Here is a 20,863-nt window from a genome sequence, read left to right on the forward strand (position 1 = left end):
CTCAAGGAAACTATCTTTCGTTATCACAATTTGTATTATTTTAGTTATTTATTATTGCATTAGTTTTCTTCCAAGTTAATATTATCTGCTATAAGATTTTTTTTATACATAATCTGCCTATAATGTAATCTTTACACTTCCCGCGAGATTATCTCTTCTGCTTGGTAACCCCTGGCATGGTGCTGTAAAGGGTATTGTAAAGGCGACAGTCTCCTTCTCTTTCGAGGATGTGCCGTTCTTGGTTTTTAGGAAGGTAATGTATCCTAGTCAGGAGGAGGCATCTCAAATCTTCATATATTTCGCACTCGTACATCAGGTGGTCCCAACTTTCGAGGGAACCACGGAGGCATTGTGGGTTTTCGGTGATCCCGAGTGCAGTGAGCTTTCCTCTTATAGATCCATGGCTAGTCAACAAAAAGGTGACGTATAGGCCAGGGGAGAACCATGTGGGAGATTTCGGGTATACTGTTGCTCTTGTAGGTATGAATATTCTGGTGATTTCTCCGTTTGTAGTGTGTGTTCACTTAGCCTGCCATACCTGCTGCAAGTATGCAGTGGGGCGTTTCTTCTCAGCTTTGATGTTGTTTGAGGGGTTAGTGGTAAAATCCAGATAGCAGATGGCTTTACCTTTGGGAAGCATAAAAAGTAAACCACATTTGACTATTTCTAGATCTAGAGGTAGCACACCAGCCAACATTTGAAAGGCTTGGGTGCTGACCGTGCAGCGGGCCCAGGTGATTGTGAGCAGGATGATGCGTTGAATCGAGTCAAGCTTCCTCTTGTTAACTGCTGTGGTGGCCTATGAAAACCAGAGGGCGGATGCATAGGTGATTATGGGGGTGAACATAGCCTTACAGAAGAGGGTGAGCGCGCGTCCCTTCAATCCCCAGTCTCGAAGGGCGATTCTTGCCACGAGTGCAGTATATTTTCGAATCGTGGTTTGTAGACATTTCATGCGTGAAAGATAGGTTCCTATCCAATGTCACTCCAAGATATCTCATCTCGGTTGTTAACCGGATAGTTGTCCCTTGGATTTTGATTTATGGTGGCCTCGCTATGTTCAGAGAGCCTTTCAGCAAGATGGAATTTGTCTTTACTGGTGAGATTTCCAGGTGATTGTGCCAGGTCCACGATGAGACGTTATTCCGGAAATGGCATATTCCCGATAAACTCTTGATACTATCAAACGGGGATAGCGCAATTTATGTACCACCTCCGCGATAGAGTGATCCATGGGTCGGGCACCCACTATCATCCCTCTTTCAAAGTCTGTTAACTCACGACTTTTATCCACACTGACATCGAATTACCATCAACGTGAATACAATGATACAGTGTACTTATAAGCGGTGTGTTCGTCCACTGGCGAGAGGGTGTGACAGCGTCGCGTTGCCCAGGAACCAGGTATTTTGTCTAGGTATGAATTCTGTCCTTTCAGCGCATATGTGTCTGATGAATGGCAGTGCCTTGATCATCAGTTCAACTCCGCTGTATTTCGCTGTGGTGATAGAGGACGTACCTGTAGGTAGAAAAGCAAAAGTTTTTGTAAACATGAAAGAAACCATTTCAGGTTAAATTATGAATTGAATTTGAAAGAAACTTTGTTTAGAGTTTAGAAATTTTGTTTTGTTTAAAGGTTTTCTTTAAAAATAGAACCATTTAGAGAGAGATTACCTGAAATAGTTAAGCAAAGGCACTACTCACCTGTTTGCAAGAAAAGAATTATACAACCTTAAACAAATAGTTATACAAACTGTTTGCAACAAATGAAATTATACAGGATCTGTACAATAATATTTATAATTATAATAATAATTTATTTATTCTTATAAATTTTAATTATTTATTTTTATTATCTCTCTGTACATTAAAAAATTTTCCTCCTAGTGATATTTATTCGAGCCAATGGGAAAAGAGGGCGGGGCAGTTACATCACTACAAATGCACAAATAAATAATTACATTGTTGTCGTCCCTTGAACGACAACTGCCTCAATAGCTTTCACTAACCTCGTGCACGTGATTCACTCTGTAATACATGACCACGCACGGCATCATTTGATGTTTCATTGTAATGTCACCTGAGGAACGAACCCGACGATATAGTTTGTAAATAGTTTAGTATTTTGGAAATATTTTAAATATTTGTATAGTTTGTAAATATTTTAGTCATGCTCTTTCGGATGTAACAGTATTCCTCATGCATTATGGAACCCGAAGCAAAAGGCCTCTTCCTGAGTGACCTATGTAAACGGAAGTAAATAATTACATAGTGATATTTATTCGACCTTGAGAATGCCGCGTTGTGGGGTAGCCAATAGGAGAAGAGGGATGCGGTATCGTGGTACAAGTGGACAGGGCAATTGCGTCATTACAAATGCACAGGTAAATAATTACATAGGTCATTTCCTGATTAAGGATCGATCATAGTGACAGTGTTTGGGTAAGGCTCTACCTGTAGTTTCCCACAACTACGCAATCAGTACTCTTGTGACGAATACAGAACCTCTGCAAAAGCCAGAAAAGTGCTCTGTGTTTGCATATAAAAAAAAATGTAGTTTAGTGTTGGTTCAGTTGTTTGTCCTGGCATCTTGGCCACAGGGCCCCTAGTAGGACATTGCCCAGCGTCACCACCACTGGGAAGTGAACCAGGCTGTCCACAGTACTCTGGCTGCTCTCCATCAGGGGTCATCTAAGCTTCCTGATGGAGAACAAAATAAAAAAAAAAAAACAGAAGTGAGGGAGATAGCTGAACAATGGGAGTAAAAAGGGAGGAAGAACATCAGTGGGTTTCCACAGGTGTGTCTTTTACGTAGTAAAGAATTGACTTACTCCGTCATATCTCTACATTTTATGTAGAGAAGTGTGCGAGGAGGTTGGCGAGCAGAGGGCGAAGCTCCCTAGTTATTTATTTTATTAATTATAATTAATAAATAATTTATTATAATTATTCATTAAATAATTTATTATAATTATTTATTAAATCATTTATTTTAATTTATTATAATTTTGTATATAAAATATGCAAAATTATACAGATTCAAAATGAGAAGACTATTTATCTTGAAGCTAATGAAGCTTAAGCTTCAGGGCGTCCTGGGAGGGTCCCTAGTAATGTGTTCACCTGGTTATACGTTTTTGTAAAATTTACAAATGCAAGATATTTTACCACAAGCGGTTAACACCGCTGTGTCTTTCCACTCCGTCACACTTCTATCGGTGACTTTATTCAACAAAGGGAAACAAGTTCTGGACGATGGTAATAGTATTAATATTTAGTATGAGCAATGGCCACCTGGTGCAAGGAAGCCTATGGCTTATGTAAGATATTTTGATGTAAGATGGCTTACGTAAGATTTTTTTCATGAATTTGCGGTTGCAATATATGTTCAATAGATAATTTACTTACGATGGGTTTGTGATAGCTAAAATATGATACATACACTCGAGGTGGTAAAGAGTGAAATGTCTTTGAAACACAGCATCAATTATAGTTCCATAATTAGTAGTCGATACATATCTAGAAGTATTTAACATTAGTCCAAATTTATTTTATAACAATTCGGTCAAAGGTTTCGATAGAATATCTGCAAAATTAACGTTGAAATCTCCACTAAGTATCATTGGTATTTATTTATTTATTTTATTTATTTTTTTTTTTTTTTGTGAGAGAATTGTTGCAGCAATGCAGGTCCTTCAATTGTGTAAGGAAGTAAAACGAAATGGATGAATTCAATGATGTGTTCGATCTTTTGGTTAAGTGAAATATAAACAACTACCGACAATATCGTTTGACCATCAGGAAGAAGAAGTTCAACTGCACGAATGTCTCCACCAGGTCTAACACTCACGGATTTGCCAACAGTTTGTCGATAAATCACTTCCATATGAGAAATAACAAGGTGAGTACGATTTTCTCTTATGCCACACCACCAGCTCGTTGATCTTCTCGTTTCAGTTGAACGACACAATCGAAGTTAGGTATGCTTACTTCTTCTTTGTTATTTAGCCATGTTTTAGAAAGTAGAAGTAAACTGGATTGTGTGTGATTGCATCAGTGTGATCGTCACTGCGAGCACGTAAACTTTGACAATTTAACGTTAGAATGGAAAGATCTTTTCGTTTATTGATGAACTCGTATAAAGTATCTTGCATGGTAAATAGAGAATTACTCGACAATCTGGTCATTTCAGCTTGAAGTGCAAGAGTGGATGAAGCATTTCTCAGTCCATGATAAAATTTATTTTCTCCATTTGCAGCAATAATGTAAAGATCATTTACATCGGTAACCTCGAGATAATGCAACATAAACTAGTTGTTCTTCGTGACATTTCTCGTATTCATAAACTACGGAATCGAAAGTACCTTCCTGGGATTTACGGATGGTAATAGCACAAGCCGGTATCAGTGGAAAATGATTTCGTTTAGCCGAGATCATTCTGTTATTATTCAACGAAACACACTTACTTCTTGCGATCACGGCTTCTAAATCGATTTCTCTAGTCATAGTCCACCGACTAGCCTTCTTTCTAGCAGATTTTTCAAAATCGAAGCTGGTTGTTGCGGTATAATCTGTCTAGCCGGTTCAGCAATCAATTGAAAATATTCAGGTAATTCATTTGAACTCAAATCTTCTGGATCGAAATCTTCAGGACGTTCTTGAATATACTGTAATTTCGTGATGTCAACGGTCCAGCTTCTTGATGAGAAGTCGATGTTGAAGGTTGACGTTGATCAAAATCTCGAGAAGGAGATTTTATTAAACTCTGCATTTTTTTCGTTTTCCTTGTTTTTGAACTCGCTCTTTCGACATGGGAAGCTTCTTCGGTGGCTTTGAAGCTGTTATTCTTGCATACTTCTCTCGATTTCTCTCAGCTGGAGTTCTAGCCATCTTCGAAATACTTTTATAGGTATTTTTACAATTCGATAGTTAGCGAAAACCATTTGTAGACTAGTATGACTTCATAACCAAAAACTGCTGCAAGAAGTTATTGTTTGTTGAAATGACTGTTTTATTGTTGCGTTCTTGAATCAAAGCCGTTTAAATTTTAAGCAATAAAATGGTCTTGTGCGAAAGAATATTCTTGGAAGAATATTATTTAATAAAATCTGCAGACTTTATTCGTTCTCCATGTTTTTGAAGTTGCTCCTTTTCGACACGAGAGTCTTCTTCGGTGACTTCGAAGATTTTATTCTTGCATAATATTACTACCCGCTGACTCTACCGAATCAACGTTAGTGACCGAGTTAGCATCGTAGCGTCATTTAGGAAGTGACGTCATTTAAAATCTAACAACCACCTAATAAGAAGTGACGTAATTTGCGTCATTTAAAATCTAAATGGTAAACTTTCTTCGTTACCAATCAATTGCGTCATTTCCGTTACAAGAAAATTTCGTTACCAATCGATTTTATTCTAGTGTCGCCATAGATGTTTTCAGATCAAAAGTTTTCCTCCTAGTGATATTTATTCGAGCCAATGGGAGAAGAGGGAAGGGCAATACATCACTATAAATGCGCAAGTAAATAATTCTTTTTGTTTTCTATTGAAAGGCAACTGCCTACATTCACCGACTTCTTGCACTTGCTGCACTGTCTAATACATGACCACTTCCGGCATCATTTGATGTTCCATTTTAATGTCATCTGATGAAGGAACCCGATATAGTTTGTATATTTGTAAATATTTAAAATATTTATATAGTTTGTAAATATTTTAGTCTTGCTCTTTCGGATGCAACAATATCCCTCATGAATTATGGAACTCGAAGCAAAAGGCCTTTTCCTATGTGACTTATGTAAACGAAGGTAAATAATTATGGTAAATAAAATACATTATTATACCCTCTCTTACTCCCTCTTAATGGTTCAATGGACGAATAAGAACTTCTCGCCAACTCTACAAAATTACTGGGTAAAAAAAAAAAAAAAAAAAGATAAACTGCAGCCATTATCAACCCACTGCAGCCTCCTCAACAATTCATGCTGAGGGAAATGCACCATAATCTGCCACGCTGGTCCAGTGCGGGTCGTTAGATAAATATTTAACAGTCAGGGACTTGAACGCCGGTCTACTCAAAGAGCGTGTGCTACTGCACTCCCGCTCCTTACCACTCGGCTACGGAGCATAAACTGCAGTAGTCTTACTCGCCTTTAGACTCAAATAGTTTTCTAATAAATAATTAATTTTAATTTCAGTAATGTACCATCATGCTGGAATTAACTGAAATTCTGACTTTTCACTAATTAAAAAGTATTCCTTCCCGCTATAAGTCCGAATTACTGAGGCTTTACTGTAAATCATCCATAAGTGTCCTGTAATAATTAATAAAATGAAATAAAGATATGTTACTGTTGTTTTTACATTTGTTTGACGTGTTTTAATTTTATGCTAATAAGGGATCCGAAATGCGATGAGTTACACGTTTTCTAATAAGGACCGTGAAGCAAACTAATTGGTGACCCCTGTCTGGTGTGTTTATTTTATACGAACATCTTTCACATTCATAGAATGAGTTTTGCACATTTTTTTTCTTTTTGATTTATTACAGCCGACTGCAGTTTCCTACTAGCAAATGCCCAAATTGTGGACTACCCCATAGTCTACTGTTCCGAATCTTTTTGTAAAATATCAGGATACAACAGGGCAGAGGTGATGCAAAAGAGCTGTTGTTGCAGTTTTATGTACGGGGAATTGACGGATAAAGCAACTATTGCAAAAGTAGAACAATGCCTAGAAAATCAAGTACAGGACCAGTTTGAAATTTTGCTATACAAGAAAACCAGTAAGTAATTAAAATATTTCATGATAATAATAGAGAAAAGCTATGACCTGTTTAGTATGTGAGTTTTATTTATTATTTTTGTTATAAATGATTAATTTGTATTTCTGGTTGCATGAATGTTGAAACATAATATTTTACTCTTTATCTGATCTATTATATTAATAATAAAAGAAGGGGAAAAAGTGATCAATGGCGTAGTTTAGTGCTTTCGACTAAAATCGGGTTGTTGTTTTGTAGAGCATTCATGCTTGTTTCTATATAGTATCTTATACTAAATATCCCGTATAGTATCGTATATATGAAAACATCTATTTCATCTATGGCCGACCGGGCTAGCCGGGTGTGTAAAGTGCCTGTCTAGGAACCCAAAGGTCGCGGGTTCAAATACCGCCTCGGGCTTGGATCAAAGTACTGCAAAAACCTTGGGAGGTGCATTATGGCCACAGAAGCCGATGCGCCAACAACTACAAAAAAAAAAAACTCTTAAGTAAGTTTGGTTTATGCTTTATTCTGGGTGACTTTAACTGTCAACTGGCCAATTTAGGATCTTCTTCTCCATCATTGCAGACTAGGGCTCTCTTCAATATGCTTCACAGCTATGGTCTTGAACCAATTTGCAATTTTCCAACCAGAGAAAATGCCTACCTTGACCTAATATTCTCCTCTACTCATATAGATGTTCACAATGACAACCCTATATTTCACTCGGATCATTCGCCAGTTACTTTTGACATCACAGTGACTTCTCATAACTTCAAATGCAGCTCCCGTTCTCCACGATTCAATTTCAGAATGGCTGACTGGCCTCTGCTCAACCTAGCTCTCAGCAACGTAGACAAGCAGCTCGCTGACGCTACGGATGACATCGATGTGCTCACCAGCAACCTGATCAACTGTGTCCACTCAGTTATATCTGACATTGTTCCTCAATCCCATCTGACCGCACGCTCTACCTACCCGCACTGGTATAACAGCGAACTAATACATAAAATTAAATCCAAAGAATTCTACAGAAACAAGTATAAGCAATCAGGTGACAGTCAATACTACGAAATATTCAGCCAACTCCGCAAAGAAGTGAAAACGCTCATATTAAACTCTTACAATATGTATACAGAGTCAGTTCAGGATAGTCTGCTTACTCACAGAGATATTAAACCATTCTGGAATTACATGAAGCACAAGAATATAACCAGTAGAAAGTTACAACTCCATAACGCAGATGGAATTCTCTTATCGGACGAATTCAGTATTGCTCACGAGGTTTGCCAAACATTTTTCCAGAATTCAAACAAATGATACATTGAGATCTGCTCATTTTCTGACTTCACACCTGTTAAAGATGATATCCTCATTAACCTCTTTATCACTGATGAAGATTTAAATTCGGCATTAAAAAGCATGAGAAATGACTACACTAGAGGCCCAGATGATATTCCAGGCTTATTTTGGAAAATGACTGTCACTACCTTAAAACCCCTCATACTGCGGATCTTCAACTTGTCTCTCAGGCTGGGGAAGTATCCTAAGCACTTTAAGCAGGTCAATATAGTTCCTATTTTCAAAAAAGGTGATAAAAATGATGTAACTGATTACAGACCTATAACCTTGCAAAACAGCCTGGCTAAACTCTTTGACACAGCCGTACACAAACATCTCTTCGAATGCTTCAGGCCTTTCAATGATCAGAATCAACATGGTTTCTGCAGTGGCAAGTCAATTGTCAGAAATCTGCTCCCTTTCTGGCAATACACCTCTGAAGCTCATGATAACCACCTTCAAGTTGATGCAGTCTACACAGACATATCTAAGACATTTGATAAAGTCCCGCACGAACAACTTCTGGAAAAACTTAAGCTATATAGTATCCGTGACCCTTCGCTCTCATGGCTACGCAGCTATATTACGCATCGTTCCTTGAGCGTTATCATCAATCAAGTGAACTCAGACTGTTTTATACCATTAACTGATTAATTATTACTTGTTTTACCGGTAACTTAACTTAATGCAATCCTCTTTTGTACATATGATTTTAATGTTTGAATCTATATCAATGTCTACCTTCCTGTTGGATCTCTTATTATTGTTATTATGTTTATTGTTCTGATCTCATATACACTGTTAATGGTTACCTGTTGTGTATCTTGTTATTAATAAAATAAAATAAAAAATATCAACCCTCCTTACCCGTGTGTAAGTACGGGTGTCAGCCGGTGAATCGCGGGCGACCTTCCACGGTTCCGAAATATGTTTCGGAAGTCGCGACTCATTATGGTAAATTAAACACACAAAACACTGAGCTTCAAATAGAAAAGGACTCAATCAGTGGGTACAATAGCAGGGGATGGTTTTATTTTGTTCTGTCTTTCTTTCAGAAAGATAGTTTGTTCTGGCTTTTAGTAGAAAATTGAGAAACCTGTGTGTTGGAGAAGAAAATAATTCAAACGATATACGAGTTTTCACGAACAAGATTGCGCAATATCCTACCACAACTCATGAGACACCATTATGACTACAGAAAATTATATATGGCCACGAAAAAAGGGATCAACAGTTAGCTTGGAATTCGTTTCAAACATACACTGAACGATGAGCACACAGACGCTGACAGAATTCCAGAGTAGAATGATAACAGGACGTTATGCAAGAAAATCGTCTCTGCGTGTTACCGAGATATTAAGCATTCGCGAGTCAATGACTGGAAGCGTGTTGAAGGAATTCAAAAAGTGACACTGAGCGAAGGAAACAGCCAAAGAACGAAGGTAGGCGTAAAAAAAGTAGTTCCGTAAGTTAAAAATAAAAAATCATATAATTAAAACAAAAAATATATTTATTTTAAAATAAAGCTTATTTATTATTACTAATGCCGTTGACGCGTTCTACGTCGGTGGAAAGTTAAGCTACAGCACAGCTTGGCTTCGTGACTAATCTATTGAAGCGTTCGCTGACTAATCACAACGCTTAAATAATAATTAAAATTCTTAAACCCCAATTCGAAAATTTGGCGCATTTCGCACCACGATTTTCCCGAGTGAAGGGAAGATCGTGATCCTCCCCTCTCCTAGGGAATTTCCTCAGCTTTCCAGAAGAGTTTATACTTTATAAAATATTAGTAGTCTATAAAAGCTAGATGCGTTTCCCCATTTTGTTCTTGGACCTTCAGTTAGGATTTTGATGTAGAAACAGCCATCCGCACATGAACGTCCTCGTCTAAATATTGTTAGATGTAAAAAAAAAAAAAAACCTCGTCTATCTTAGATTCAAAGAATTTAATCAGTTTATTTTGATTGATCATTGCACAGATTTTATACTGTGAGTTTAATAAGCTCTATAATCATTGTAGCTGTTAATTATTATTGTTATTATTATATATTTTTTTTCTTCTCGAACCTGCAGTACTCAAATACCATGTATGGGTTGAGATGACTGAGATACTTGTTGACATAAGAATATTTGTAAATTTCGTTAGTTTAGAGATCACAGATTTTTACATCCGTAAGAGGGAATTAGGAGACACACAGAGGAGATAGTTTTCTGGAATCACCCCTGCTTACAAAAATATATGCACCACCTCCTCTAATCAAATGACGTCCGACTAAACAACTCACTCTTTAATCTCTTCTCTATTCAAATTATGGTCTTGGCGCATTATAGCCTTAGAAGCTAATGCGCCAATAAAATTCAATCAACCAAACTATTCAAATTAAAACATGAAAACCATGGATATGAAATTAGTAGAACTATATCTTCCTTTCCATTTTTGGATAAAAATGGATAATAATTTTTTTTCATTGTTTATTTATTTATTTATTATTATTATTTTAATTTTAAGGATCTCCATTGTGGCTGCTTTTGCACGTGGCTTCCATAAAGAACGAAAAGGACATGGTTGTCTTATTCTTACTTACGTTCAGAGATATTACTGCGCTCAAGCAACCCTTGGAGGACGAAGCTTCCAAAGGTGAGTGAAAACTTCTTCGAGAAGCAAGACTTTTAAAAAAATGTCTTAAAAATTCTTAAGTACAGCATAATTTCTTGGACACTGTAATTATATCATGCCTGAAACCTATGCTACCCTGTTTCCGCTGAGCTTATAGCGTCATTAACCATGTAGTTCTTTTTAACTAATATGCATGCTTCACGAGAGCATGTGGAGGGTTATCAACAATTCGTTGCATTTTATTAGAAGTGTTATTATGTTACGTGAAGGACTGAATAATTACTGCCTATTCATTTTGTTTATCTTTCTTTAGGGCTGAGCAAGTTTGCCCGCTTGGCTCGTTCTGTGACAAGAAGCCGCTCCGTATTAGCACAACAATTTTCTATTCATCTTCCTGCTATAAAATCGGAAACTGCCAAACAGTCACAGATTGCCCATGTTAGTATTTTGTTTTCTCTGATTTTGTTAAATATAATGATGTTCTGCGAAACTATTACCAAATTTCAACAGGTTATTAATTAGGTCATTCTGAGTTTAAAAATATTAAAAATTTACGCCATTCTCAAGCGTTACACATTGAGCATTAAAAGTTATGCCCACAGTCGTTGCTAAAAAGTTGTTGGTAAATGAAAAGAAATCACAGGAATTCATCCAAATTCATATAAAACAAGAAAAGAACTTTTGTTAGAATCGTGGATGCTGGGGAACGATAAAAGTATTCGAAAAGCAACAAAGTCTATTTGGAAATGCGCCAGGTTGTGCACGGAGTACAAGCGGCCATTTTGAAGAGTGATACAATTAAAATGCCACGTCTTGGTTGTATTTATTAAAAATTACTCTAATTATGCTGCGTAACAAAACAACTGCTGTCACCTACTCACTGTAAACCACAGTATTGAACTAAATCAGAAATGTGTACGAATTCGAGAGATTTCCTTTTCATTTACCCATTTAAATGTTTATAATTCTATTTCTCATTGATGACAATGAGAAACATGTCCATATAACATTTTAAATCAAAATCACCTAACCGACAACCTCCTGAAGTTTGGCTGTAGTTTCACTGGATACACTGTATATTATTAAATAACTGAAAATGGCAAACCTTTTACTGTATTTAATATAAATGCATACCTACTAACAATTACCGTTTGCTTACTGCAGATGATGAGCCTAAATTCAGAGGTGCTACCCCAATATCAACAGGAAGCCCCGAAGACTCCTCCTCATATACTTCTCCATTACTGCGCCTTTAAAGCCATTTGGGACTGGATTATCTTGTGCCTGACTTTCTACACAGCCATCATGGTGCCGTATAACGTAGCATTCAAAAACAAAACGAGTGAAGATGTAAGCCTTTTAGTCCTAGATAGTATTGTCGATGTCATATTCTTCATAGATATTGTGCTCAACTTCCACACTACCTTCGTGGGTCCTGGCGGTGAGGTGGTATCCGATCCAAAAATTATACGCGTGAATTATCTGAAGAGCTGGTTTATCATTGATCTTCTCTCGTGCCTTCCATATGATGTATTTAATGCATTTGATCACGAGGAGGATGTAAGTTAATTTAAACATCGCTGTGAGTTTACATTCGTAATAATTAAAATAAGCTTAACTTTTTTCCTTAATATTGCACTCAACAAGGACATGGTTCAAATTAAAAATTGCTTTTGCATTTCATTCGTTGATATTTTGTAATTAGATTCCTCCATCAATTTGACAGCTCTTTCGGCAGTTATCATTCACAATCCTCAAAGAAGAAATGATTTTCTTACCTCTTTGATAGTCTTGTTGTCGAAGTTCCCATGAAGACAGATCAGTAGTAAAAATTCAGTGGGCATTCTAAACCTCTTAAATAAATTAAGTGAATTTGGGGATAATAAATCCGTGGGTATATCCCTAGAAATGAAATTAGTTACATCTTCTTGATTTAAATAAATTTTTTCTCAATTTCTTGTTCTCCATCATCCAGATTTTCTTTTACTATTTTGTTAGCCATGTGTGGTTTTTCATCCGTTCCAATTCTGTTGTCAAACAATGAAAACGCAGCACATTATGGATTCAGATACTACAAGTGGTTCAAAACCTTTTTCATTACCCTTTTGGCGACTTCTTCGTTTACTTTTTTTACTCGTGTAAATTCTTCAAACGAAAATTATCATTTACACACACAGACACACCTATTTATTAGGGTTACCCGAAAAGTTAATTCATCTACCCATGTGTATTGTGTCTGTAAATTGCGTGTGGTCTCTGGTCGATTTACCCGCTTTGCTGGACGAAAAACCCCGGCATTCGCGAAAAGAACCTTGCTATCTACGCCTGAGACTGACTAACTAGAACTAGGGGCCATAAATTCAAGTTACGGGGGTGAAATTCTTACTCTGAATTGCAGTAAGTTTTATTTTAGGCAGCGAGTTATAAATTACTGGAATAAGTTACCTACATGGGTGGCAGAGGCTGACAGTTTGGGGAAATTCAAAAGGTCAGCCTCCAGTTACCTACAGGAGGAAAGAAACGCATAGGTTGTCTATTTTCTTTTCTTTTCTTTTATTAATTATTTATTTTTTTAAAATTTTCTTCTTATTCTTTTTTGGCTGGTGCAGCATAAGTCATAGGCTTCCTTGCACCATGTGGCCACTGCTAATACTATCGGTGACGATACCGCTGTGCTATCCGCGCAGACAATCAATTAGAATCACACATATCTCCGCGATTGCTTTAATTTCATTTCTATTTCTTTCATTTTTTTAAATTTTTTTATTAAAAAATTCAAGCAGTTTATGCAGCTCGCCATCCACCTTGCCAAATGATAAGATCCCTGTGATCGAAATTTTACATTTGCTTTTTCTTCTAAAAGTACCAGAGCCAGCTGGAGAAACTCCCTGTAATCGTTGAGTGGCTGTTCTAACTTTTGTTTAGCGAATGATTTGACCTCTGCAGCGACATTTTTTAAAGTTTTGTAAACGGAAGCGTCTGTCTTGAAATCTAAATATTTTGTCTTGCCTATAGTTTCCCGTTTATTCTTGAACCTTTTGAACAAAGGGAAGTCCAGACCGGATGCTACAGTCACCTCTGTCGATGAAAAAAACCTCGGCTAGCACTATCTGAAACATACGGTGACGACGTGGTAGCCACAAGATGTCTCGTTCCAACTTTTGTTGTAGCAAAACCGTGGATCCATTGACACGTCCGGTATTTGATGCTGTGGTACCCAAACAAAACGCCTGAGCTGCTTTAGTCAAACCCCACTTTTTAAATTGTCCAATACGGTGGCGCATACTTCTGTTCCTTGATACGATGCGATAATAATTGTTCACCTTTTGGAAGGATGGGCAATTCGAACATCAGCTCTAGTTCACCACGTGTCACAAGCTACAGCTTCCTTGTTCTGCTAAAAAAAATACAGCAGAACTTCATAAATCTGGCATGGTCTAGCACAGAACATGCTCCAGGTTTTTTAAAATTCCGTTTTTTTGTTTTCTTTAAGGTTATGCATATATCCTATGTATTCAGTGGTAATTCGAGATCTTTATTGGATAATCAGAGCTCTGATTCCCTACAATCTTCACATAACGATAACTGCCAAGCATTAGGGTAATAATCTCAATCTGTATTGCCGGATTAATTCAGCGGGTAATGTAATTGTCTAAGAAATAGACTGCAGGTTCGAATGCCGCATCGGATGTATAAATTGGCACCCGCTATGCATTTTCAAAAAAAAAAAAAAAAAAATCCGACCAACCAACTTTTCCTCTGCCCTTGTATGGTCTCCACTTAACACGAGAAACAATCAAAACTGATGTTTTTTGAGGCAGTTTCTTACTAAGTTCTTACTAATTACTTCTATTTATTTCCTAAATTGTGAGTATCTTTTTGCTACACTCTGAATTTTGAATTTTGGCAATTGAGCTAATTACATTATTGTTCATCATCTACTATATAGACGTATTTATATAATTAATATCACTTTATTAAAAAAATACTATTTTATCTACTACAGCAAGGTATTGGAAGCCTCTTCAGCGCCCTCAAAGTTGTCCGACTTCTTCGACTAGGGAGAGTGGTGAGGAAACTAGATCGCTACTTGGAGTATGGAGCAGCTATGTTAATACTTCTACTCTGTTTCTACATGTTGGTAGCTCACTGGTTAGCCTGCATCTTTTATAGTATCGGCAGAAGTGACGCTGAAAACGGATATACCTACAGCTGGCTATGGAAACTGGCTAACGTAACGCAAAGCCAATTCAGCTTTCGGGTGTCCAACGACTCACTTAAAATGGAACTTACTGGAGGACCGCCAAGGGCCACGATGTACGTCACTGCTTTGTACTTTACTATGACCTGCATGACCAGCGTTGGCTTCGGAAATGTAGCAGCTGACACCGACAACGAAAAAGTATTTACCATTTTCATGATGATAATAGGAGGTAAGTGAAACTTGCTGTACTCCGTATAGTGATTATTTAGAAATAGCTCGTGTAATCTCCCAGACTATGTTACAAGCCTGATAAATGAGGCTTATTCTTTAGGTAACATATTTATTCAGAACCCCTAATATATATATATATATATATAGTAGATATGGCAAATAGTTAACAGTTGAAAGGTAAAATATTCAATTGTGAAGGTGATGCAAACAGTGGAATATATATATATATATATATATATATATATATATATATATATACAGGTTGTTTCAGTTAAACGTTTCAGAACTTCTAAGAGGGGTAGGGTACATCCTGACAACTCGAAATCATATAGCAATGTGGGGTCGGAAATGCTTTCCTGAAGCGGTGTTGTACACAGAAGCACCATAAAGAAAAGAGACCGTAAGTGAGAAATCGTTTTAATAATACATGAAAAGAAGCAAAAGGTACATGGATTAAAGTAAGTGTTCGAAGTTTCTTCCACGGGCTACAATGCACGCCTCACATCTCCGACGCATGGACATCCGAACATTCTGGAATACTCCAGGCGAATTTCGAATTTCTTCGGCAGCTACTGCGATTCTTGCAACCAGCTCCTCAGCATTGTCAACAGGGGAGTCATAAACTAGCGATTTCATATGACCCCAGAAATAAAAATCAAGACATGATAGGTCGGGTGACCGAGCAGGCCAACGAACGGGACCACCACGTCCCGTGCGTTGGCCTGCGAGATCACCTCATCGGACCTTACCTGTTACCGTGTCGTCTAACCGGACCTATCTACTTGATCTTTCTGCAGCAAGTATTGCCACAACTTTTGAGAGATGAACAGATTTCTGCATCGACGCAACAGACAATGTGGTTCCAACACGATGGAGCCCCTGCCCATTATAGCGGAGATGTTCGTAACTACCTGGATGTCACATTTGGTCAACAGTGGATCGGACGTGGTGGTCCCGTGCGTTGGCCTGCTCGGTCACCCGACCTATCATGTCTTGATTTTTATTTCTGGGGTCATATGAAATCGCTAGTTTATGACTCCCCTGTTGACAATGCTGAGGAGCTGGTTGCAAGAATCGCAGTAGCTGCCGAAGAAATTCGAAATTCGCCTGGAGTATTCCAGAATGTTCGGATGTCCATGCGTCGGAGATGTGAGGCGTGCATTGTAGCCAGTGGAAGAAACTTCGAACACTTACTTTAATCCATGTACCTTTTGCTTCTTTTCATGTATTATTAAAACGATTTCTCACTTACGGTCTCTTTTCTTTATGGTGCTTCTGTGTACAACACCGCTTCAGGAAAGCATTTCCGACCCCACATTGCTATATGATTTCGAGTTGTCAGGATGTACCCTACCCCTCTTAGAAGTTCTGAAACGTTTAACTGAAACACCCTGTATATATATATATACACACGCATATATATTTCATAACCAGCGAGTCGTTAAGCAAATCGAAGCAACTGCAGGTGAACTACGGTGCGTGCGCAGGTCGGGACATAGTATAAAGACACCTGATACTGAACTCCGTTAATCAGTGTTACTCTTGTTCTTCAGACGGTAAAGGCAGTGGACTTAAGCGACTTTGACAAAGGCCAAATTGTAATGGCCAGACGACTGGGTCAGAGTATATCCGAAACGGCACGGCTGGTGAGTTGCTCACCGTCAGCTGTGGAAAGTGGTCCGAGGAGGGTAACCCACGAACCGCCGGCGAGGTGCTGGACGACCACGGCTCATCGATGATCGAGGTGAGCGAAGGCTCTCCCGGATGGTACAGGGCAACAGAAGGGCAACTGTGGCGCAACCCGTCGGTAATTGGAAAGCTGGTGACGGGAGTAATGTGTCACAACACAGTACATCGAACCCTGCTGAAACTGGGGCTGCGCAGGCTGCTCCGAGTGCCCACGCTAACCACAGTTCACCGGCGACAGCGGCCACATTGGGCACACCAGCATCGACACTGGACCTTGAGTGATTGGAAGAAGGTCGTCTGGTCCTATGAATAACGTTTTCTGTTGCACCATGTGGACAGTCTGCGCGGTAGCACAGTGGTATCGTCACCGTTCTCCCCACACTGGGTGGAAAAGGCCCGGGTTCGAATCCCGTCGATGACGCGAGGAACTTTAATTGGCTTTTTTCACTCCGTGGCTGAGTTAGTCGGTCTCAGGCGTAGATACAAGGTTTTTTTCCCCAGTAACTCGGGCTTTTTTCGTCCAGAAAAACAGGCAAATCGACCTGAGAACACACACAATTTACAGACAGAAATACGGATTACTGTATTGAATTATGGGTAACCCTAATATAATAATTTGAATTTTGAATTTGCACCAAGAGGGCCGGGTACGTGTGCGTCGTGTACCTGGGGAAGTGATGGCGCCTGGATGCACCATGGGACAAAAACAAGCTGGTGGCTGCGGTGTCATGCTTTGGGCGATGTTCTGCTGGGATACCCTAGGTCCAGTCATCCATGTGCTGGGCACTCCAACTTCTACTACCTACCTAAACATCATTCGCGCGTATAACGAATATATATATATATTTTTTTTTAGGTCATAGCCACTGAAATCTCAGGAAATTAGGTGGCAGGACCGGCCAGAGTGAACTTACTTAGAGACTACTGGGTACCTGGTCTGCCTTCATGGGGCGAAAGTGGGGCAACGTCGGGCTTCAGCAGAGGTCTGGCGGCTAAATGGCCAGAGGAACAACGGTACAAAACACCACACTTATACAATGCCCATACAATTTTAAATCTCTAGCCTTTACAGCGTATTGTGTCACCTTACAATGTAAACTACACGGAGATGGGGGAAAACTCCTCAAGCTGTTTGACCCTAAATACACTTTACACCAGTGGTGGCCAACCTTTTACATGCCATGCGCCAATTTTTATCACAAGTACGTACGTCGTATCACACAGAATATCAATTGTAAACTGTCGAAAAATTTCGACGAACTGATGAGTAGGCGTGACCGGGGAGAGCTCCCCCCTACTATTTCTTGAGTTGGCAAAATGCGATTTGGAAATGCGATTGATGGAAATTTCTCGTAGATGAAAATACCTCAAATTTATCGTTTCATTGTTTCCTTTTAACTTGAAAGACTTCCGACAAAGGATCTATTTGTATATTCTCAGTCCCCTGAAAAAGTCACGTATTGCATTTATTTTCCCCACTTGTGCATAAAGTCGGGCGCCGAAGGCAACGGCCGTACAAAAGAATGGACGACTAGGTGCTCGATATATTTTCATAGCCATAGATCACTTACGGTCAAAATTCAGAAATGCATTTTTTTGGAGACTATTTAATTTATTTCTTTTGCTAAATTGAGGGAATTGACACGTTTATGTGCGTGTAAGTGGAAAGAAGGTGGTGAGTGTCTTAAGCCATATGCGGAAGGACTTGAAATGAAAGGAAATAGAACCAAAGAATCGGCAATATGGGCTTTGGGTACTTGAGAAATTTTATGATGAAATGCGCCACTTGTAATCTTCCAAAGCGCCACGTTTGGCGCATACGCCATAGGTTGGCCACCCCTGCTTTACACTTTACTTAAACATAATTTCTGACCAGGTACACCCTTTAATGGCAACGGTCTTCCCCTCTGGCGGTGCCGTCTTTCAGCAGGATAATGTGCCATGCACACCGCTCGGATTGTTCGAGACTGGTTCACGGAATATGAGGCAGACTTCCAGGTATTGCCCTGGCCTCCAAATTCCGCAGACAGCAATCCCATCGAGCATCTGTGATTTGTATTGAAACAGTAACTCCGATCTGCGGCGTCTCAACCATGGACCTTACAGGAGTTAAAGGATTTGCTGGTTACGTGTTGGTACCAGATACCACAAGACACATTTAGAAATCTTGTAGCGTCCATGCCTCTCCGGGTACGAGTTGTTTTGGCTGCACGTGGAGGACCAACATCATATTAGGTAGGTGGTCATAATATATCGGTGTATATTAATATAAAAATACAACTGAGAACATTGTTAATACATCATTCATCACAATCGTGATAGCTATGGAATCTCGCAGAATTTCGATCAGACATGATATCACATATTAGAGGCACATTTCAGTGCCATTCACGTCTACTAAAAAGAATTAACTTTTTGGAAGAAAGGACCGTCTCCATGTTGTTTACACTGAGTGACTGCTTTATCAGGTAAGACTACTTAATAGGATGCAGGTCCCTCTTGGGCCTTCAAAAGAGCCTAGATTCGTAGTGCATAAAATCGAAGTGACGAAAGAATATCACAGAGATATTCCAAAAGTTGTTGCAAACTGGATGGTTGTAGATCTCTACTCCAAAGCACTCGTTACACCTCAACTCACGGATTGAGATCTGATGACTGGGAAGGCCATCGCAACGGGCTCCTGGAACCAGTTCTATAGAATTCTGGACTTATTATGTGGCCCATAATGCTGTTTAAGAAGCCGTTCCAAGATCGATATGGTATAACCATGAAAAGAATGTGGCTTTTTTGGAAACAATTTTCAGGTAACCTGTTGCATTTAAATGACGCCCTGCTGGTATCAAAGGTCCCAATTTGTACTACGAAAACATTCCCTGCATTATTATACCGCCGACCGGGCTAGCCGGGTGGATCAAGCGCCTGCCTGGCAACCCAAAGGTCGCGGGTTCGAATCCCGCCTTGGGCTTGGATCAGAGTAGTGCAAAAACCTTGGGAGGTGCATTATGGCCACAGAAACCGATGCGCTAACAAAAAAAAAAAAAAAAACCTATTATACCTCCACCACCGTGGTTAGGTGCCATTATATCGCTTCCGTAAAGTGTAAAGTGTCTGTATTATGTGGTCAATTTGTCTGTTTGCTCGATGAAAAATCCCAACTTCGGGAAGATAATGCAATCCTCACCTATGACAGATTAAGTCAACAACTGGGGAAAAAGCCATACAAATTTCTCTGGTCATTGAGGGGATTCGAACAAGGCCTTTCCCACTCGATGCGGGAAGGACCGTTATTATATATCCTGTGCTACACACGAGGGGTACAGAAGATCACAGAGACACCGAACAAGAGTGCAATACAGAGTCATTTAGACATAAATGTAATTTTGAAGGAAAACGCAGCACGCTGTTGTAAAAGAAGAAATTTGTTTAACTGACACGGTTAACTATTTTGACAGGCATTCACTAAATGAAGGGAATAATTTCGTCATTTTAATTAGAATTTTAGCAAAACATGGACTTACTCCAGTACGACAGGTTACTCTACTGACTGTTGTAGGATTTTAGGCGCATCATAGACCATACTTCATCGTATATATTATGTCTGTAAATTGCGTGTGTTCTGCGGTCGATTTGCCTGTTTTCTGCAAGTAAAACTCGAGTTTCCGAGATATAAAAAAAAAAAAAAAAAAAAAATCCGTGAGACCAACTAACTCAACTGTCAGCCTCTGTCGGATTTTTCAATTTGTGAAAAATGCCAATAAAAATTCCATCATCGACGGGATTCAAACTCAGGTCCTCTGGACCCGGTGCGGGAAAGGAGATGATTATACTGTGCCCCCGTGAGGGCAGGTTGTTGTACAAGCAGAAAGAATATATAATCACATGCCACTGCGGGTGGCACAGTTGAGCAATTTTTGTGAGGTTTTCTTCACAAACTGTCGCTAAGTTAATCGTTATCAGGCGAGGATTGTCTGAATCTTCACCCGAAAATCTTGGATTTTTCTTCCATCAAACGGCA

At 39.0% G+C, this 20,863-nt stretch overlaps 1 protein-coding gene across 1 annotated transcript in view; it reads left to right on the plus strand.

Moving 5' to 3' along the window:
• LOC150081784 (potassium voltage-gated channel protein eag-like) overlaps positions 1 to 20,863 on the plus strand; it is a 134,819-nt gene that overhangs the window by 91,099 nt on the left and 22,857 nt on the right. The window contains exons 2-6 of the mRNA XM_090380319.1: positions 6,551 to 6,784; positions 10,617 to 10,745; positions 11,038 to 11,162; positions 11,889 to 12,284; positions 14,731 to 15,157. Of these exons, the coding sequence (XP_090236445.1) occupies positions 6,551 to 6,784; positions 10,617 to 10,745; positions 11,038 to 11,162; positions 11,889 to 12,284; positions 14,731 to 15,157 (1,311 nt within the window). The remainder of the gene's footprint in view (positions 1 to 6,550; positions 6,785 to 10,616; positions 10,746 to 11,037; positions 11,163 to 11,888; positions 12,285 to 14,730; positions 15,158 to 20,863) is intronic.

This window comes from Mastigoproctus giganteus, chromosome 8 (assembly GCF_048544385.1).
Source record: "Mastigoproctus giganteus isolate SK-2022 chromosome 8, ASM4854438v1, whole genome shotgun sequence".
Classification (NCBI taxonomy): Eukaryota; Metazoa; Arthropoda; class Arachnida; order Uropygi; family Thelyphonidae; genus Mastigoproctus; species Mastigoproctus giganteus.